Source organism: Helicoverpa armigera, chromosome 15, assembly GCF_030705265.1.
Source record: "Helicoverpa armigera isolate CAAS_96S chromosome 15, ASM3070526v1, whole genome shotgun sequence".
In the NCBI taxonomy this organism is placed as follows: Eukaryota; Metazoa; Arthropoda; class Insecta; order Lepidoptera; family Noctuidae; genus Helicoverpa; species Helicoverpa armigera.
Window position 1 is genome coordinate 3,517,285 of NC_087134.1, and position 15,608 is coordinate 3,532,892.

Below are 15,608 nucleotides of genomic sequence, written 5' to 3' on the forward strand. Positions count from 1 at the left end.
AAATTGCTTTTGATCTTACGTCCTTCACACTTGTCGTAAGGGGTCAAAGTAAGAATAATTAATAATACCTACTTGTATTTATGTCTGCGCGTAAGGCTACCATTCTACGCATGGGAAGGGCACCGCCGGGTCCTCGTCGAGGCTTTGGGCGGCGGCGACCTCTCGCGTCCGGCCCTGGTTCAGGCCATGGTCCGGGGCGAGAGGGAATGGGATGCCGTCGCCTCCTTCTGCGAAGCGGTCATGCTCGAGAAGGAGGAGGCGGAACGCCAGAGAGTTCGCACCTCTCATCCCGGCCGCCGCGCTGGACCAGGTAGACACCATGGGCGCCGGGTGTCGCGAGATGACTCCCGGCCACCGTAGGCGTGGGTCTGTGGGCGGTGAGTTCGGGTGGCTCATCGTCCCTCTGTCTTCCTAGACGACAGACCCGTGTCGACGGCGCGCGTTGTTCCACGCGCTCCTCAAAGAGACGTCAGCAACCCCAGCGGGGCCCAGCAGGGCCAAGGCCTGCCGGGGCTGCGGGTTGTTCGAAAGAGATACCGCGGCCCTGGTACATAAAAGGCCTATGACGGAACACGACGATTTTAGTCAGTAAGAGTCTGACACTCCCTCACCGCTGCTAACCCACAGCGGGAGGGGTCATTTGATGATTTTACGTCGATAAAAAAAAAAGGCTACCATTCTAATAGATTTTTGAGCAATAAGTACTATGTGTTTGATAGCCCGCAGCTATAATATGGCAGGTCTTTATTAAGCCTCCCAGGTAGATAAACATTTTGTCCTTTATTTCAAATTGATTAACCTCTTGTATGCCGCTAATTAGAGAACAATAGAAAATCAATTGTCTCGCGTAGATCTGCGCAACGACGTACAACGAGTGAATGGCTACAGTATCATCAAAAGATGACCTTGACTTTCTCATTTTTGTGGGTGTTATATGAAAGAGTTGTGTGGACAGTTATAGGTACCTACACGTTACCTTTCTAAATGAAAAATTTCATTCAACAAATGTTTTACCATACCAAACATATAAATCACACACATTGATTGCTACGTATTATTTAGGGCAGCTGTCGGTCAGTAGCCTATCAGTTCAATGAGCTCGGCATGTCCATATTAGGATGTCGACGCACAAATGCGCAAGCGCCGCATTAAGCTAATCGTTTCGTATCTGCTGTCAATGACTGCTGGTTACGTTGCGTAAGTTTTAGACATATGGACAGACGTATTTAATCAATCATTCAATATGAATTAGAATGTATGCTAAAAAAGAATTGTGTTTATGTGTAAGTGATGTGATATACTTAGTAATTAACGTCCCAAATGGTTCTCTTGGATTGGGGAAGGCCTTTTGAAGTTAGATGATAATGATGGGTTGCTGTGGATTTTGTTTGGCCACTTCTTCTTCCCAGTAATATAAATAACATAGGAAGTGGTGAACGGTGGACGTTTTTGGGGACCGTCTCATTTAAATCTGACGTTCGAGAAGTGCTGATTTTCTAACGCATTTTTTTTTTAAGGAGAACGTTCAGATAAATACCTAATAATCAGCTAAAATTTTGCCTCCGTTTAAAAAGAAACAAAATTGCACAGATATTATTTTTCAAAAAATACTTTCAAAATACTCGTCATATTTAACACACAGTTATTCAAAAAACTGCATGAACCATATTGAGTCCTTTTATAGCTACTGAATCACTTTTACGAGAGATATAAAAATGTATTTATGTTTATGATCCGTAACATTTTGACGCGTATCGTACCTATAACGATCGTATATAATATTTTTAAATGTACACTTGCGGTCACTCAAAATATACCAATGGTTTACCATGAGGTAATAACGAGCAGATTTGTTTGGTTTAATACCTAATTATATACGTTCGGGAGGATATTTTGAAACAAATACATAGTAACTTTAAAGTCTAAATATGTATAATAAGCGGCAGTATATTAACTGTGTATAGGTAGTTAACAATTGTTATGTTATGCATTAGTTTATTGCGTTTATTTTTGAAGCTTCAGATATATTTTAAACTCTCATTATACAGAGTCAACTTTATTAAGCTCTCAGCCATTAATGAAGTAATCAGAAAAAAGTTTGTAATAATAACAGAGAATTAAAATATTTACATAATGTGTGTTACTTTTAAAATACCTTCAAGAAGAATTCGCATATCCATGCAATGGGTTTATAAATGAAGGTCTATTACAAACATAATTACCTAGACCCTTTACAAACCCTGCAGACTACAGACTATTATATAAACCTGTCGATACTTAATCATAGAACTCATTCAGGTAGAAATGTAGCGCTTTACGACAGGATGTCCTAAATTCTGAATCACGACGCCATTGTGCGTGGCGCCGGTGAATATTTTCAGAATGGCAACTCAGATTGTTAAACTGAGCGGTATATTATCTGAACTAAATTATTTTTCAATAAGTTCCATACAGTTTTAATAGTATACTTTAGTTAAGTACCTAATTTTACTAGTTAATAAAGTGCCACGTTTTTACCAGGTTTTAAATTTAAAAAAGTGAATTAGACTCCACACGTGTTTAAAAATTTGAACTAAACTCTACTAAAACTTTTACTTTTAAATAAGTGACAGAGGTCTGTTTAAATTACTTTAAATAACACCAAAATAGTAATACCTATTTGAAAACAGACCTTTCTACTTGGAATTGAATGTATGTCGGAAACAATGAAGCATACAAGGAGTTTTGTATCCATACACTATAAGATGATTACACTTTACCATAGAGAAGGCCGGCTTCTCTTTACATTTTCATTTAAATGCATTTTATGCTCAAGACGAAGCCGTATTTCAATATCAGATTGAGACATTTTAATAGGGCTGTCGCGTAAAATGGAACGTTTTACGTAGAGGTGTCAAAAAGTTGAGTAAGTATTTTATTTAGGTGTTAATAGAGTTCACTGCAAAACGTTTTTTTGGTAATATAAACCGATGTACTGAATGACAAGCAGTTTCTTTTTTTAAACGAATTGACACACTTATGTATGTGTGCTAGTCTTAAAAAATTCAAAACGAAATTACTTTAAATAACGCAACTGCAGTGAATTAAAACTCTTTTGTTATAAACTTATTAGGACAATACAAAACCTTATTAATACAAAAGTTACAGAATTCTATTTTCGAAACTGACAACCCTGTCCTAATGTTCGTTTCGATATGCTCCGGGATTTACCGGGGGTAACCGCAAAGACAATGTATGGACTTTATACTTATTCGGTTCAAAGTGAAGCGTATGTACGTAATTCGATTTTATGCTAAACTTACCTGGAGTTTGAATTCTCTGCGAGTTTATTTTAAGTTCAAGTTTAATCAAATGGAAACGGTATGTAGTTGGGTATAGTTCTGCGGTGCTGAATGCATTTGTTTTAATGGTAAAGTTAAATGCTACAAGCTGAAGACAGAGTACCTAATAAGGTAGAAGTAGAGACTTTGTTTTGTAGTGAAAACACGATTAACGGTTAACATGCTATTGATGACTTTACCTATTAATACAGGATTGAGGAGCTTGGTCACAGTTACCCTTAACTAACACGTTTTTATAAAATATGTAAGTAGATAGAATAGCTTAAAACCTTCGCTAAAAAAAATCTAACTTAGGTACTCTCTAAAGAAGGTAAATGCTATTTATCTAGGATTTGGATTAAGCGGCCGTCCGTCTGAAATGTAAGATCTTTACTATGTCAGATGATTCATGAGTTTAAACGCTTTAGTGCCTACAAATAGTCTAAAAAGTTTAGTCATGCTCGCTTTTATAAATGAGGTCAAATTATTTTTGTTACCTTACTCATGCTTAGGTACTTATATTCCACTGGTTCTTCCCTGTGGTTTCCCGAAGGCACTACTTCCCGTATACGTATAAGGTAAATGTAGCATTTGTCTTTTTTCAGGTTTAGACTATCCGAGTTTGAAAGAGTTACTCATTAGATGGGTAAAAGGTATGATGTGACCGCCAAAATGTGTAAACAAAACACTATTGCGCATGAGCAAGGCATCCAACATATAGTTATCACGGATACTGAGCTCTCGGCGGTAGAGTGGGGATCGCTTTGCGCACTGTTCACATAGGGCAATAAACCAATAAATCGCTTCTGCGCAGGTGAAGGTCAGGGCTCAATATCCGTGCCGATAACTATACCTGTCTTCAGGGTGACAAAGTTCTTTGACAAGAGCTGTATTAAGACTACTATCTGGATGAAGCAAGTCCAAGCAGACAAACTTGTTAGTCGCAGACAGAAGCCACTATATATTTATCTTGCATACATAAACAAACAATATATTTGTCACACACTCGCACCAAGTAGGTAGATAATGATTTTGTTTACAAATTAACTTCTTTATACTTCTTAATATAGTGTTTTTACTCAGCGTTTGAGGTTAGTGTTCCTCGAGATAAGTACGGTGGCATTGTGAACGCATTATATACGCGTGCTTGATAAGATACCGGCACACAACAATATAGCTGATTTATTTAGGATTATATACGACAGAATCACTGGAAAACAACAGTTTCTAAGAACAGTTAATAGACGACAGCAATTTGGAGGAGTATTGACGCCTAATTTTTGCTCATATTCGTGTTTTACATTAGGTTTTTTAGTTGTAATGTTAGTAGGTACCTATGTATAATTTCATAAATACTCACTACATAAAACGTATTTTATTCTGTTAAAAATTAAAAGTGAATAAGCACGTATGTAAATACCTTATGTCAGCTGCTCAGTTCAGGCCTCTCCTCATAGAGAGAAGGAATGAATGTTAATCAGACTACATATTATCATCTGCCTAGGATTCTTCCAAATGAGATGAGGTCGGCTTTTAGTCTAACTGCATTTGAGTACCAATGTTTTACATGAAACGACTGCCTATCTGATCTCCTCAACGCAGTTACCTTGGCAACCCGATACCTCTTAGTAATCTGGCCGTCTCGTAACGACTGAATTAGATGGTTGAATGCCAGATAGGACTCATAATTTAATTTTCTTCTTTTGTGCTTCCTGAAGCGTAGAGGATTGAATAGACTATACAGGAATATAATTTAATATTGCAAGTTGAAGAGAATATCAAAGAGACGGTATCCCTTTCGTCAGAGGATAGCATCAATCTCGACATAGACAAAAGAACACAGAGCTACATAGTTCCTGATGGATTTTATCAATGAAAGCTTCACCAGAAACATGCCACTGTAGCCACATAACCCTAGTCTACAAAGTGAGTGGCCATGTTAGCGCCTCTTGTGTAAAACCTCATTTAATGAATATTTTTACTGCGTCGTTTGTAGGCCAACTGTTAAAGGGATTTACGACTCAGTTCACTCAACTTAGGGGTATAAATCTACTAGAAATAGTGCGTCTACGTGTCGTAGGTATAAGTGTAAAATATATTGGGGTAATTAATCTGAGTATGTGTGCAGTAAACTTTGTTGTGGGACGGTGCAAGGAGTTTTATTACAAGGAACAAGGAGCCTTCTTGGTGATAATCGTTAAAGCGAAGGCTGTACGTGTTTATTCCTTGGCCTCACGAATTGGAGCGCGGGAAATCATAAATGTCAAAGGAATTAGTTTTTGTTTCGTGACGGATAAAAATAACGTAATTATTCTTGAGTGTTTACAATAGGAAAGACAAAGGGTTTTACAATATTATTTGCAATCACTAATTACTTTAAAGTTTTTAATTAATTTCGCTTTATCACACTATTTATCTAACGCGAATTGTGCACTTGGCAATAAATTAAAAACTGTAACGTACCTCAGTATTTCAAATAGAGAGAAATAAATACACAAAAATGATCCGGAAATCGAACTTGCAAATAAATATCGATGAAAATTCGCATTTAAAACAACACCAATTAGTAACACAATCATAGACACACAGCCTAAAGTGTAAAGAGGTTCTTAATAAAAATATTTTCCACTTACCCTTGCGAACCTTGTTATACTTAAACATGATGGTCTGTTAGACCTGACGTCACGATCATTTCTCACGATAAAACAGAAAAAGCCGGCACGATTGTCTCGCTACAATACAAAAACTAACAAAAAATATCTTCGTGGTGTTCTTGGCAGAGCGTTATCATGCTATCTGACGTAGGCACCTGATAACTGATAGAACGTTGTAGTCGTACCCCTGACTGCAATTTGTTGTCAATGAATAGTTGGCACACGGCAACATATGACGCGGCCGACGCACGGTAAGGGTCTTCCCACATTTACTGTCGCAGAATCGGGTATCACCAGTCAAAAAGCCTTTTGGTCTTACTACAAACAAGTTAAACAGGCGTTCGTCACGTGTTTAAGAAAAATTGGTGTGGAGAATTTCTCTTAAGCATGTGTTTAACTTCTTTGTGGTAAGATCATTTATGTCTACGTAATATGGGTGTTACTAATACCATTCGCATCGGTTCGGCTCGGACGATACGGCGAAACGAGCCGTTTATACTGCTGATCGGCGATATCTCGAATAGTGTGCTGATACGCACTCGGCTTTAGCCGATTCCTCGTCGACAAATATGGGGAGACCCTTAACGGGCAATCGTCATTCTTGTAAATCCTTGCCGAATTGTCCGAATTTCTCAAGTGACTTTAATTACACTGTTTGTGATCCTAAGATTAGCTCGTGGTAAAAATAGCAGGATTAAACGGTATACGAGGTTTATTTTTGGTTTTTATTGCACCTATCCAATCACATGCTAGTTTATGTTTATGAGTGGGTACAATAAACTTGTAAACTGTTATGAGGTGGGTGATATTGTGGCCGTCATTGGATTATGGGCCAAAATTATGTGCTGTTTTTAAGAGATAATTTTAAATGCTCTGGTGATTTTAAATTTCAAGAAATGGCACATAATTCTCACGGTCCACTACAGTTGCAGACAACCGTATTTAAAGCGATCTTAAAATATTTACCGGGCATAAATACAGAGATATTTTATCAAGGATACTTTAGAATGTTTTTGTAAAGAAAATTAGATAAAGGCTATTTGTTTTTGCGGTAAGTATTATTGTTGGTAATTAATTGTTATTATTTTGATTGGCTTGGAAATAACAGCAATTATAAGACAATAATGACTGATGATTGTCGATGCACAGTTGCATTCGTAATCGCATTTATTGACAATAGCTTCTGTCTGACATTGAATAAACTCAACGTTGTAAGCAATCAATCTGTATTTCTGATTGAGGATTTGTCATTAGTTTTTAATTAATGTTGCGTCATTACCTTCTTCCTTTGAATTATTTTTATAAATAACTAGCTGTTTCTCCATTCCCCGTGGTTTTACGCGCGTCCCGGGGGAACCTCTTCCCGTACCCGGAAAAAACATGGCCTTTGATACTTGGAGATAGTCTAACTTTTCAACGAAAGCATGAAATAATTTTTCGAATCCGTTCTCTAGCCTCAAAGCCATTAGGGAGAGAACAAAAAATGTTTCCTCTTTATTATATGGGTAAAAATACAAATCTTCAACGAATAACGAAGATGTCAGACCATGATATTTCTTAACACAGGATATATAGAAAATTCTTCATTTCACCACCACACTGGTCAAATATAATACGTACCTATTTACATATTATCATATTTACTATCAAAATAGAAGATATAAATAAACTCGTGCGCTTTATCAGTGAGAGAGATATCGGAACGAAAGTGGGGAAATATAGTCGTAAAACGTCACTGTTTGTTTTCAAGTACTTTGTGTAGAACTAATTCCTGATAGCAACTAGATTCACAAAAGGGTAGGCAGAGGTCTTCCTTTAAGCTATTTACATTAGTAGTTCTAAGTAGTAGTAAGAGATAAAATGCTCTTATTTATTAAATTTCGTAAGTGCTACATACCAAGTGTCATTGGCCATTCCTAAAACATGGAAAAGAAAAGCAAAATAGCAGATGCACCAACAGCACCAATAGTCTTAATTATTTTTTGGTCAAGATATCATCAAATTACCCCTTCCCTGTGGGTGCAGCTTGAGGTAGTGTCAGACACTTAGCGACCATCATTAAAACCCATCATGTTCCTTCTCAAGCCCTTTATGGACCAGGGCCGGTAACTCTGTCGAACCAATAGTCTTACTTGCGCTGCGACTGCAAAAGCAAGAAGCCCTTTGGCTACCAAACACCCCTACCTAATTACTAAGCTTGAACCCTTTAAATTATGTCTTTAGGATATTAAGACCATAACATGTATTCCAGATTACAGAAAAACTCCCAAACAGCTACCATAATAAGGAAGTATAGAATAAATAGACCATATAACTGACAGAAATAACCATCTTACTTAGATTTTATAGCGACCTTGTCGTTAACGCGTCCCGGCAGACAACTCCCATCCGTTGTACATTAAAACATTTACCTACGTACATATATACGACTAGCTAGTGGGAGCTACTGCCCGCACCGGGATAAAATATAGCCTATGTTACTCGCAGATAATATACTTAGCTTTCTTAAGGTGAAAGAATATTAAAATCGGTCCAGTAGTTTTTGAGTTTATCCATAACAACCAAACAAACAAAGTTTTCCTCTTTATAATATTAGTATAGACAACGTGGTTCCGTGGTTTTACCCGCATCCTGAAAAGTAGGTACATCCCGCACATGGATAAAATAGGCTACTTGTATGCTATTCTGATGTTTAACTACAATGATGCAAATTGTTATCAAATATATTGTTATTATCTATTTATTATTGTCTATTTTATTTTATTATCTGTGTCCTTTCTTGTTTTACTTTACATTTGTTTTCGTGCTATGCCAGTTAAATCAGTTTTCTTTCTTTCTCAAAACCTATCATGAGTTTTTGCGTGAAAGAGGAACAAACATCCATACAACGTATATATACAAATTAATTTATAGGTAAAACGTAGCAAGGAAATTGATTTCGCTTACACATGTAATGTGCTTCCCAAAATATTTGAAGGTTATTAATTTTCATGTTAGATTAAATGAAATTGTTCTCGGAAAATGTGAGGTGGGAAATAGAACCAATATGTTTTTTTTACATTGGTTAGTACTTTTAGCTGTAAGACTGGCGCCTGATTTCGCCACTGTCGTGCTAGACTTTCTCTGAGATTTATCAAGAGTTAGGGACTAGTTTTCAACCAGTCAAAAATTAATCTACAAAAGCTCCAAATTGACTTAAAAAGTACCTAAGGAATTTAAAATAATTAATTTCCTAATAACCAAAAAACACACCAATACCATAACTATGAATTTACAAATACTAAACGTAACCTGCATACATTATTTCGATTCAATGAATCATTCTGCAAATACAGTCGCGTACACAAGTGTTACGATTCGCGGCAATATCAATTCGGGCTTCAATGGAATCATGGCGGACAGCCAACAGAGTATTGCACGAAAACAAATAAACATCGAGCTATGGGCGACATTGCGGAGGAAGGAAAGATGAGCGGAGATGCCATAAGCCCGGTAGGTCAGGCGCCACCTTGTAGGTCAAATAAGTATGTAGGTATTGGGTTGCCCGGTGAACTGGGTTGAAGAGGTCAGATAGACAGTTGCTCGTAAAACACTGGTGCTGGAACTGGAAGGCATCCCCAACATACGTAGTTGGGAAATGGGTGGGCAGATGACGAGGTGTGTACAAACTGATCGGTTACTAGTGACGTAAATAGGCGTTCGGATTAATTAAGACATCTGTCAAAGATTGATCTTGATTGATTAGTGATTTGGTTTGAAAAAATTGCAAAATTCCAAAGGCGTGTGAGGGAGGGCGTAGCCAGTAACGTTCTTCGTCCCTGGAACACGCGCATTGTAGCGGCGCCTGGATTCTCAAGAGATTTTGCTTTATGACATCTCCGCTCATCTTTTTTATTTCCGTGTGCTACATGCTAATAATCCGCGGATTTGTAAATGGATTACACATGTCATGTCGACGTATTGTATCTCTTTATTAGTGGTATTGTTTGGTGGTCTGATTGTGGGTGTAACTAGGCTCTGACCGTGGGGATACTCGTGTTGTTTGCTTGCTAAATATAGCTTCAAAGCGTATGGTTAGAGTTGGGAGAAAGAGGTATTATTTAGAACCTAAGGTAAGGTAGGAAGGTAAGAGGTATTGGTTGGTATGTGATTGTAAAAATATATTCAGATGTACTTTAATGTAACATTAACAAGCGTAATGTTATAAGATTCGTCTTAAAAGATTTATCATGAGAATTGAATCTAATGAATATAATGCCTTGAATTGTCGGGTGTTATGATGTTGTAATCAAACATCATTTAGATATTTTTAGATTATACTAGCTGTTGCCCGCGACTTCGTCTGCGTGGGCAATTTGGAATTGTCAAAATACTACTTATGCCGTAGCGTAGGTGTATTCTGTTACATAACAATATAATTAGGATTACCACTTAGCAGCAGCACGGGTTGATCAATCAAGGTGGTGTCGACGATGTGTGACTATTTATCTAAACAAAAGAAGTAAAGTTTGTGACGTTGAGGAAATCTCTGGATCTAGTCAACCGATTTGGAAAATTATTACGTAATTCTCACATAAAACAAAGGTCTGACAAAGTTGTCATTTGTACATTTTCTGGAGCAGCTGCGACAAATCAGGAGCCAGAAAGTCTGTCAAATAGTTTTACTTACCATGGATAACGCGGTGTCTAGTTCACTGGGTTGAAGAGATCAGATAGGCACTCCAAGTAACCATTGGTACTCAAAAAGATTCGGTTTGACTGGAAGCCAACACCCACACAATTGAGGAATAGCTGGGTGGATGATGACTGAGTCATCAGGCAAGCGCATAGTTTCACTACTTGTATTTCGGGGATTTTCTGTGCACTCACTCACTATGTTATGTTGGAATTCCACCGAAATGTTTGCATTAGTTCACGATCAGGTAAAGTATACGTCCGAGAGAGTAAGTCCAATTCGTGTGTTGGCAATTGGAGCCTGCAGTTCTTCCAAGATTTTCAAAATGTACGCTCGCAATTTGTCATTTCTTGGTGGAGCCAGCAGATCAGAAGAAACATAAGTGCTGTGTATACTGTGCGTCACTACTGCACAATGGTAAAATTTCGTCTTTATAAATAGCACAAACGTTCGCTCTCTTGCGGAGGACGTTTAAATACCATATTATGTGTCACACGTAGGTAAACAGGACAACAGTATATTATCATCGAACCGCTTTCAAAGATCTGATGAGCGAACAGACCAGAACTGACTTGATCGCCTCGAGAAAATCAGAGCTCTATGAAGCGATCATTCGCTTTGGTTCCTACTGTTATTGTGGTTTCTGAAAATGTATTCAATTAACCAACGATGAATATAATTCTTAGCCGGCCGACTCTTTTGACTTCTCGAAAATCATAACGTTGGTTTTTGTGCAATGCACAAACGTAAATTCTATACATTACACATTCGATATTCACACTTCTACAGAATTGATATTAAAAGGTTTGACAACGGGCTATAGTAGCGTAGTTAAACTAACTGAAACAATTTTAGTGATCCTTCAATAAAGTTGCTTCTCTAACTTGGGTGTTCATGATGAACATTAAGAGTTGGTAAATACGTGATGAAGATGATCTAATTCATTACTATTCTAATTTATTCATGTACCACAAAACTCAAGTTAAGGTGGAGAAAAGGATTACCAAGCTCCAATTAAAGGCCTGGGCATTTGCAACACGTTGCATGGCATCCTGGAAAGTTACGTAATTCTCAGCCATCAGTTTGAGCAGTGTGAGGGAGTGTCAGGCTTTGGCCCTAGTGGGCCTCACAAGGGTTTGCTGAATCTCCTTGAGGGGCGCGTTAAATAACGGGTCTCCCAGAAGCCGGAAGGTCGATGACCCACTCAAAACTAATTGCTCACGCCTACGGTGGCCGGGAGTCGTCTCTCGACACCCGGCTTTCGTGGTGTCTTACCGCAGTGGCTGGGATGAGAGTTGGGAATTTTCAGTCGCTCCGCCGCCTCATTCTTTGTCATCCCATTTCTTCTCGCTCCAGATCATGGTTTAAACCGGGGACGGGTGCGATAAGTCGCACAGTCCGCACAGTGGTGACACCCGGGCGCCACCTCCATGAGATCAGAGTTGGGAATGTATGTTTGCAAAAACTAATAGAACATTTAGCAAAAACACGTTTGATAGTAATTCTGTCTTAGTAACTGAATAATATAAATGATATAAACGTAGCTATATAAAAGATGTTTTTTTAGACTCAGTTCGTGGGTCTGACTGTGACTGTTCGTAATTGTGAATGTGATTTGTGATATAATTCTTAGCTCGATGATTTGTGATCAGAAGTTGAAAGCAAGTATGTCTCTGGCCTGCGACGCGTAATTTGTACGTTTTCAGAACGAACGAACTCTTGTCTTCTGTTGACATCTTGTTGACGTATTGTGACAGGTAGTTATTCCCATTGATGTTAATTTTAGAAGTGACACAATGTTTTCGGTCGTATTTTGCCTACATTCTTCATTACTCAAAAAGTATATTAATAAGGACCTTCTATTTATATGTAAGTGAATTCAAAATAATGTAATATATTAAAACCAGGAACTTATTTTTAAGGATGTTTGAATATTAATTACAATGTTTTTTTTATAATAATAAAATCTTAGACTCGTAATGCACTTTCAGTGTGATGCATGTTTGTTATTGGATGAAATTAATGGATATTCATGTTTATGAGAGGTATAGCTTATATTTTGTTAGAACAGTATATGTAGACTTTTTAAGAACGTGGGGAAGTTCATAATTTCTTCGGGACGTGGGTGCCGCTTCCCATGGGAACTACTGCCCGCACCGGGATAAAATATACCCTATGTTACTCGCAGATAATGTAGCTTTCTAATGGTGAAAGAATTATAAAAATGTCCCTGATGATGCGCTGATATTTCTTGTAGTGTTTTTATAGTAGCGAAATACACACGTAGTCATAGAATTTTTTCTTGAAAGTAAGAACATACCATGACAAAGTGAAGTCTGTTTTCATTGATATTTTACCTACTACCAGTTTTATGGCACATCTGTTTCTGCATGATTTTCTTCATCTATAATTTTAGGATATCATTTCTTTAAATTCAGTTTTTTGCTCAAGTTACTTATAAAAGCGTTATTTTCTATGTAAAGATTGATAATAGGCCGATAAACTTACAAAGTTCAACATTCAAATATGTGTCATTATTGCACCCGCTGTTGCAGAAACGTTAACAGAAATTATCGTTCATTGCTCATCCCCCGTAGGTGATAGCGTGATAATATATATCCTATATGTTGAACCGGTTCCCAGGTAATATTCATGCAAAATTTGATTTAAATCTATGCAGTACTTTTCGAGTTCAGTGAGACCAAACATACAGACAAACAGACAAACAGACAAAAATTCTAAAAACTATATATCTGGGTTCAGAATCGATAATAGATCACCCCCCAAGTATTCTTTTAAAAAAATATTCAATGTACAGTTTTGACTTTCCTATCATTTTATTATATGTATAGATTTATTAAGAGCACAAACATGATTACAATCAGATCAAGATCAGCCATTAGACAGTTTAGTAGTGTAGTCCCTTATTGCTAGTGTTGTCACCAACTAACTAAACTATCATAGATTATAATATTAAACTTACTAATACAACATCCTTCCCTTTTACATTTTCTTAAGACTCAATTCAACATTAACATTATCAACACAGAATTACTTTACTACAATAGCATTAGATGTTTTACAGTTAACCTTTACTTACAAAATTATTATTTTAACACATCAAACTATAGTGGATTAATACAAGATACACAACTCCTTAATTATTTAGTTATTTTAATTATTTATTTGTTTACTACTAATATGGAAATTACTCAATGACAGTTAACAACCTTTGTATTTCTACAAGATACTTCTTAATCAGCATGATACAGTTTCTTAATCTTTAAACTTATTTATAATCAACTTATTAATTAACATTTTAACTTAATAAGTAAACCAAAATCTTTCAACTTTTAAATCAGTATTTAAACTTATTAATTAAATAAAATCTATAAGATAATTTGGTCTTTTAATTAATCTCCCTGACCTGGACACCCTACCATCAGTAACATTATCAGAAACTAACGGTCTTCTACACTCATTGTCTCTTATTCTATTATTTTGTATGTCCTGTCCTTGAAATATCTGTCTCTGTACTTCTTGCCTCTCATTAACTTCACAATTATCTTCTTCTTCTATCCTACTCTTATCAGAATATTTTCCTCCTTTAATTAACATTTTCCTATTTCTTGTTATCATATTTCCTGACTCATTTCTTACTTGGTATGACCTAGGACCACTAGCCTTACCTATCACTATACCACTCTCATGTGGTTTCCTACAATTTTCATCTTGTATTTTAACAATTTCTCCTTCCCTTAACTCTGGTAAATTCCTACTTCCTTTATTATAGTACTTTTTCTGAATATCCTGCCTCTTATTAAGTTCCTGGCTATATGAGTCTTTATTATCTGTTTTATTAATTAATTTTGGCAAAATGGTTTTAATATTCCTATTAAATAACAATTCTGAAGGTGTTTTCCCTTCTGTGGTTATTGGTGTGTTTCTATACATTAGCAAACCTAAATATACATCTTTCTTATCATAAATTAACTTTTTTAACAATTTCTTGACTGTTTGTATGTATCTCTCTGCTAAACCATTACCCTGGTGATGTTTTGGACTAATTATCTTATGTTTGAAATTCCATTCTTTAGAGAAACTTTTAAATTCTAAGCTTGTGAATTGACTTCCTGCATCTGTATAAATAATCTCTGGAATACCATGTCTTGCTAAAATTTCTTTAATACTTTTAATTGTAGTATTTGCATATAGATCATCTAATGGTTGAATTTCTATATATTTACTGTAAGCATCAACAATGAGTATGTATGGTTTTGAATATAGAAAAAATATATCTATAGACAATATTTCCCATGGTCTTTCTGGAATTTCTTTCTCAATCATAGATTCTTTCCTATTTGCATTCTGAAAACTTTTACAAGTGTCACAATTTTGAATTAAATCTTCTATTTCTTTACTCATATTTGGCCAAAATACTGAATTTCTAGCCAGTATCTTACTTTTTTCTATGCCTAAATGTGCATAATGTATGTTTCTTAATATTTCTTGTCTTTTAGAGTTAGGTATTACTATATTCCTACCTTTAACAATTAATCCTTTAATATTACTCAACTCGTCTCTGTAACTATAGAAAATTTTAGCCTTACTATCTACCTGTGACTTATTTTCTGGCCATCCTTCTAATATGTATTTATTTACTGACATTAATTCCTCATCTTTAGCCGTTTCTTTCACTAATTCTTCTATTTTTTCATCAGATAATCTAAAACTTTCCATTATCATTGCTACATGAGTTTCTACTTTTAAATCTGAGTTTTCTTCTGTGTTTAATAAATGAGATCTACTCAAATGATCTGCAACTAACAACTCTTTTCCTGGTTTGTATTTTAACTCAAATGAATAAGGTTGTAAAGCCATTCTTATCTTTTGTAGTCTTGCTGGACACCTATTCAGTGGTTTGGAAAAAATTGAAACAAGTGGCTTATGATCAGTCTC

General features: G+C 36.3%; 1 protein-coding gene across 4 annotated transcripts in view; it reads right to left on the reverse strand.

Annotated features, from left to right (window-relative positions):
• Positions 1-15,608, reverse strand: part of Pde8 (Phosphodiesterase 8) — a 218,165-nt gene that overhangs the window by 100,386 nt on the left and 102,171 nt on the right. The window contains exon 1 of one of the 4 annotated variants that reach the window (XM_049845230.2): positions 5,954-6,103. The exons of the other annotated variants lie outside the window; for them this stretch is intronic. Coding sequence (XP_049701187.2) covers positions 5,954-5,981 — 28 coding nt within the window. The 5' untranslated portion in view covers positions 5,982-6,103. Of the gene's footprint in view, positions 1-5,953; positions 6,104-15,608 lie in introns of those variants that run through there. 4 annotated transcript variants of the gene reach the window in all.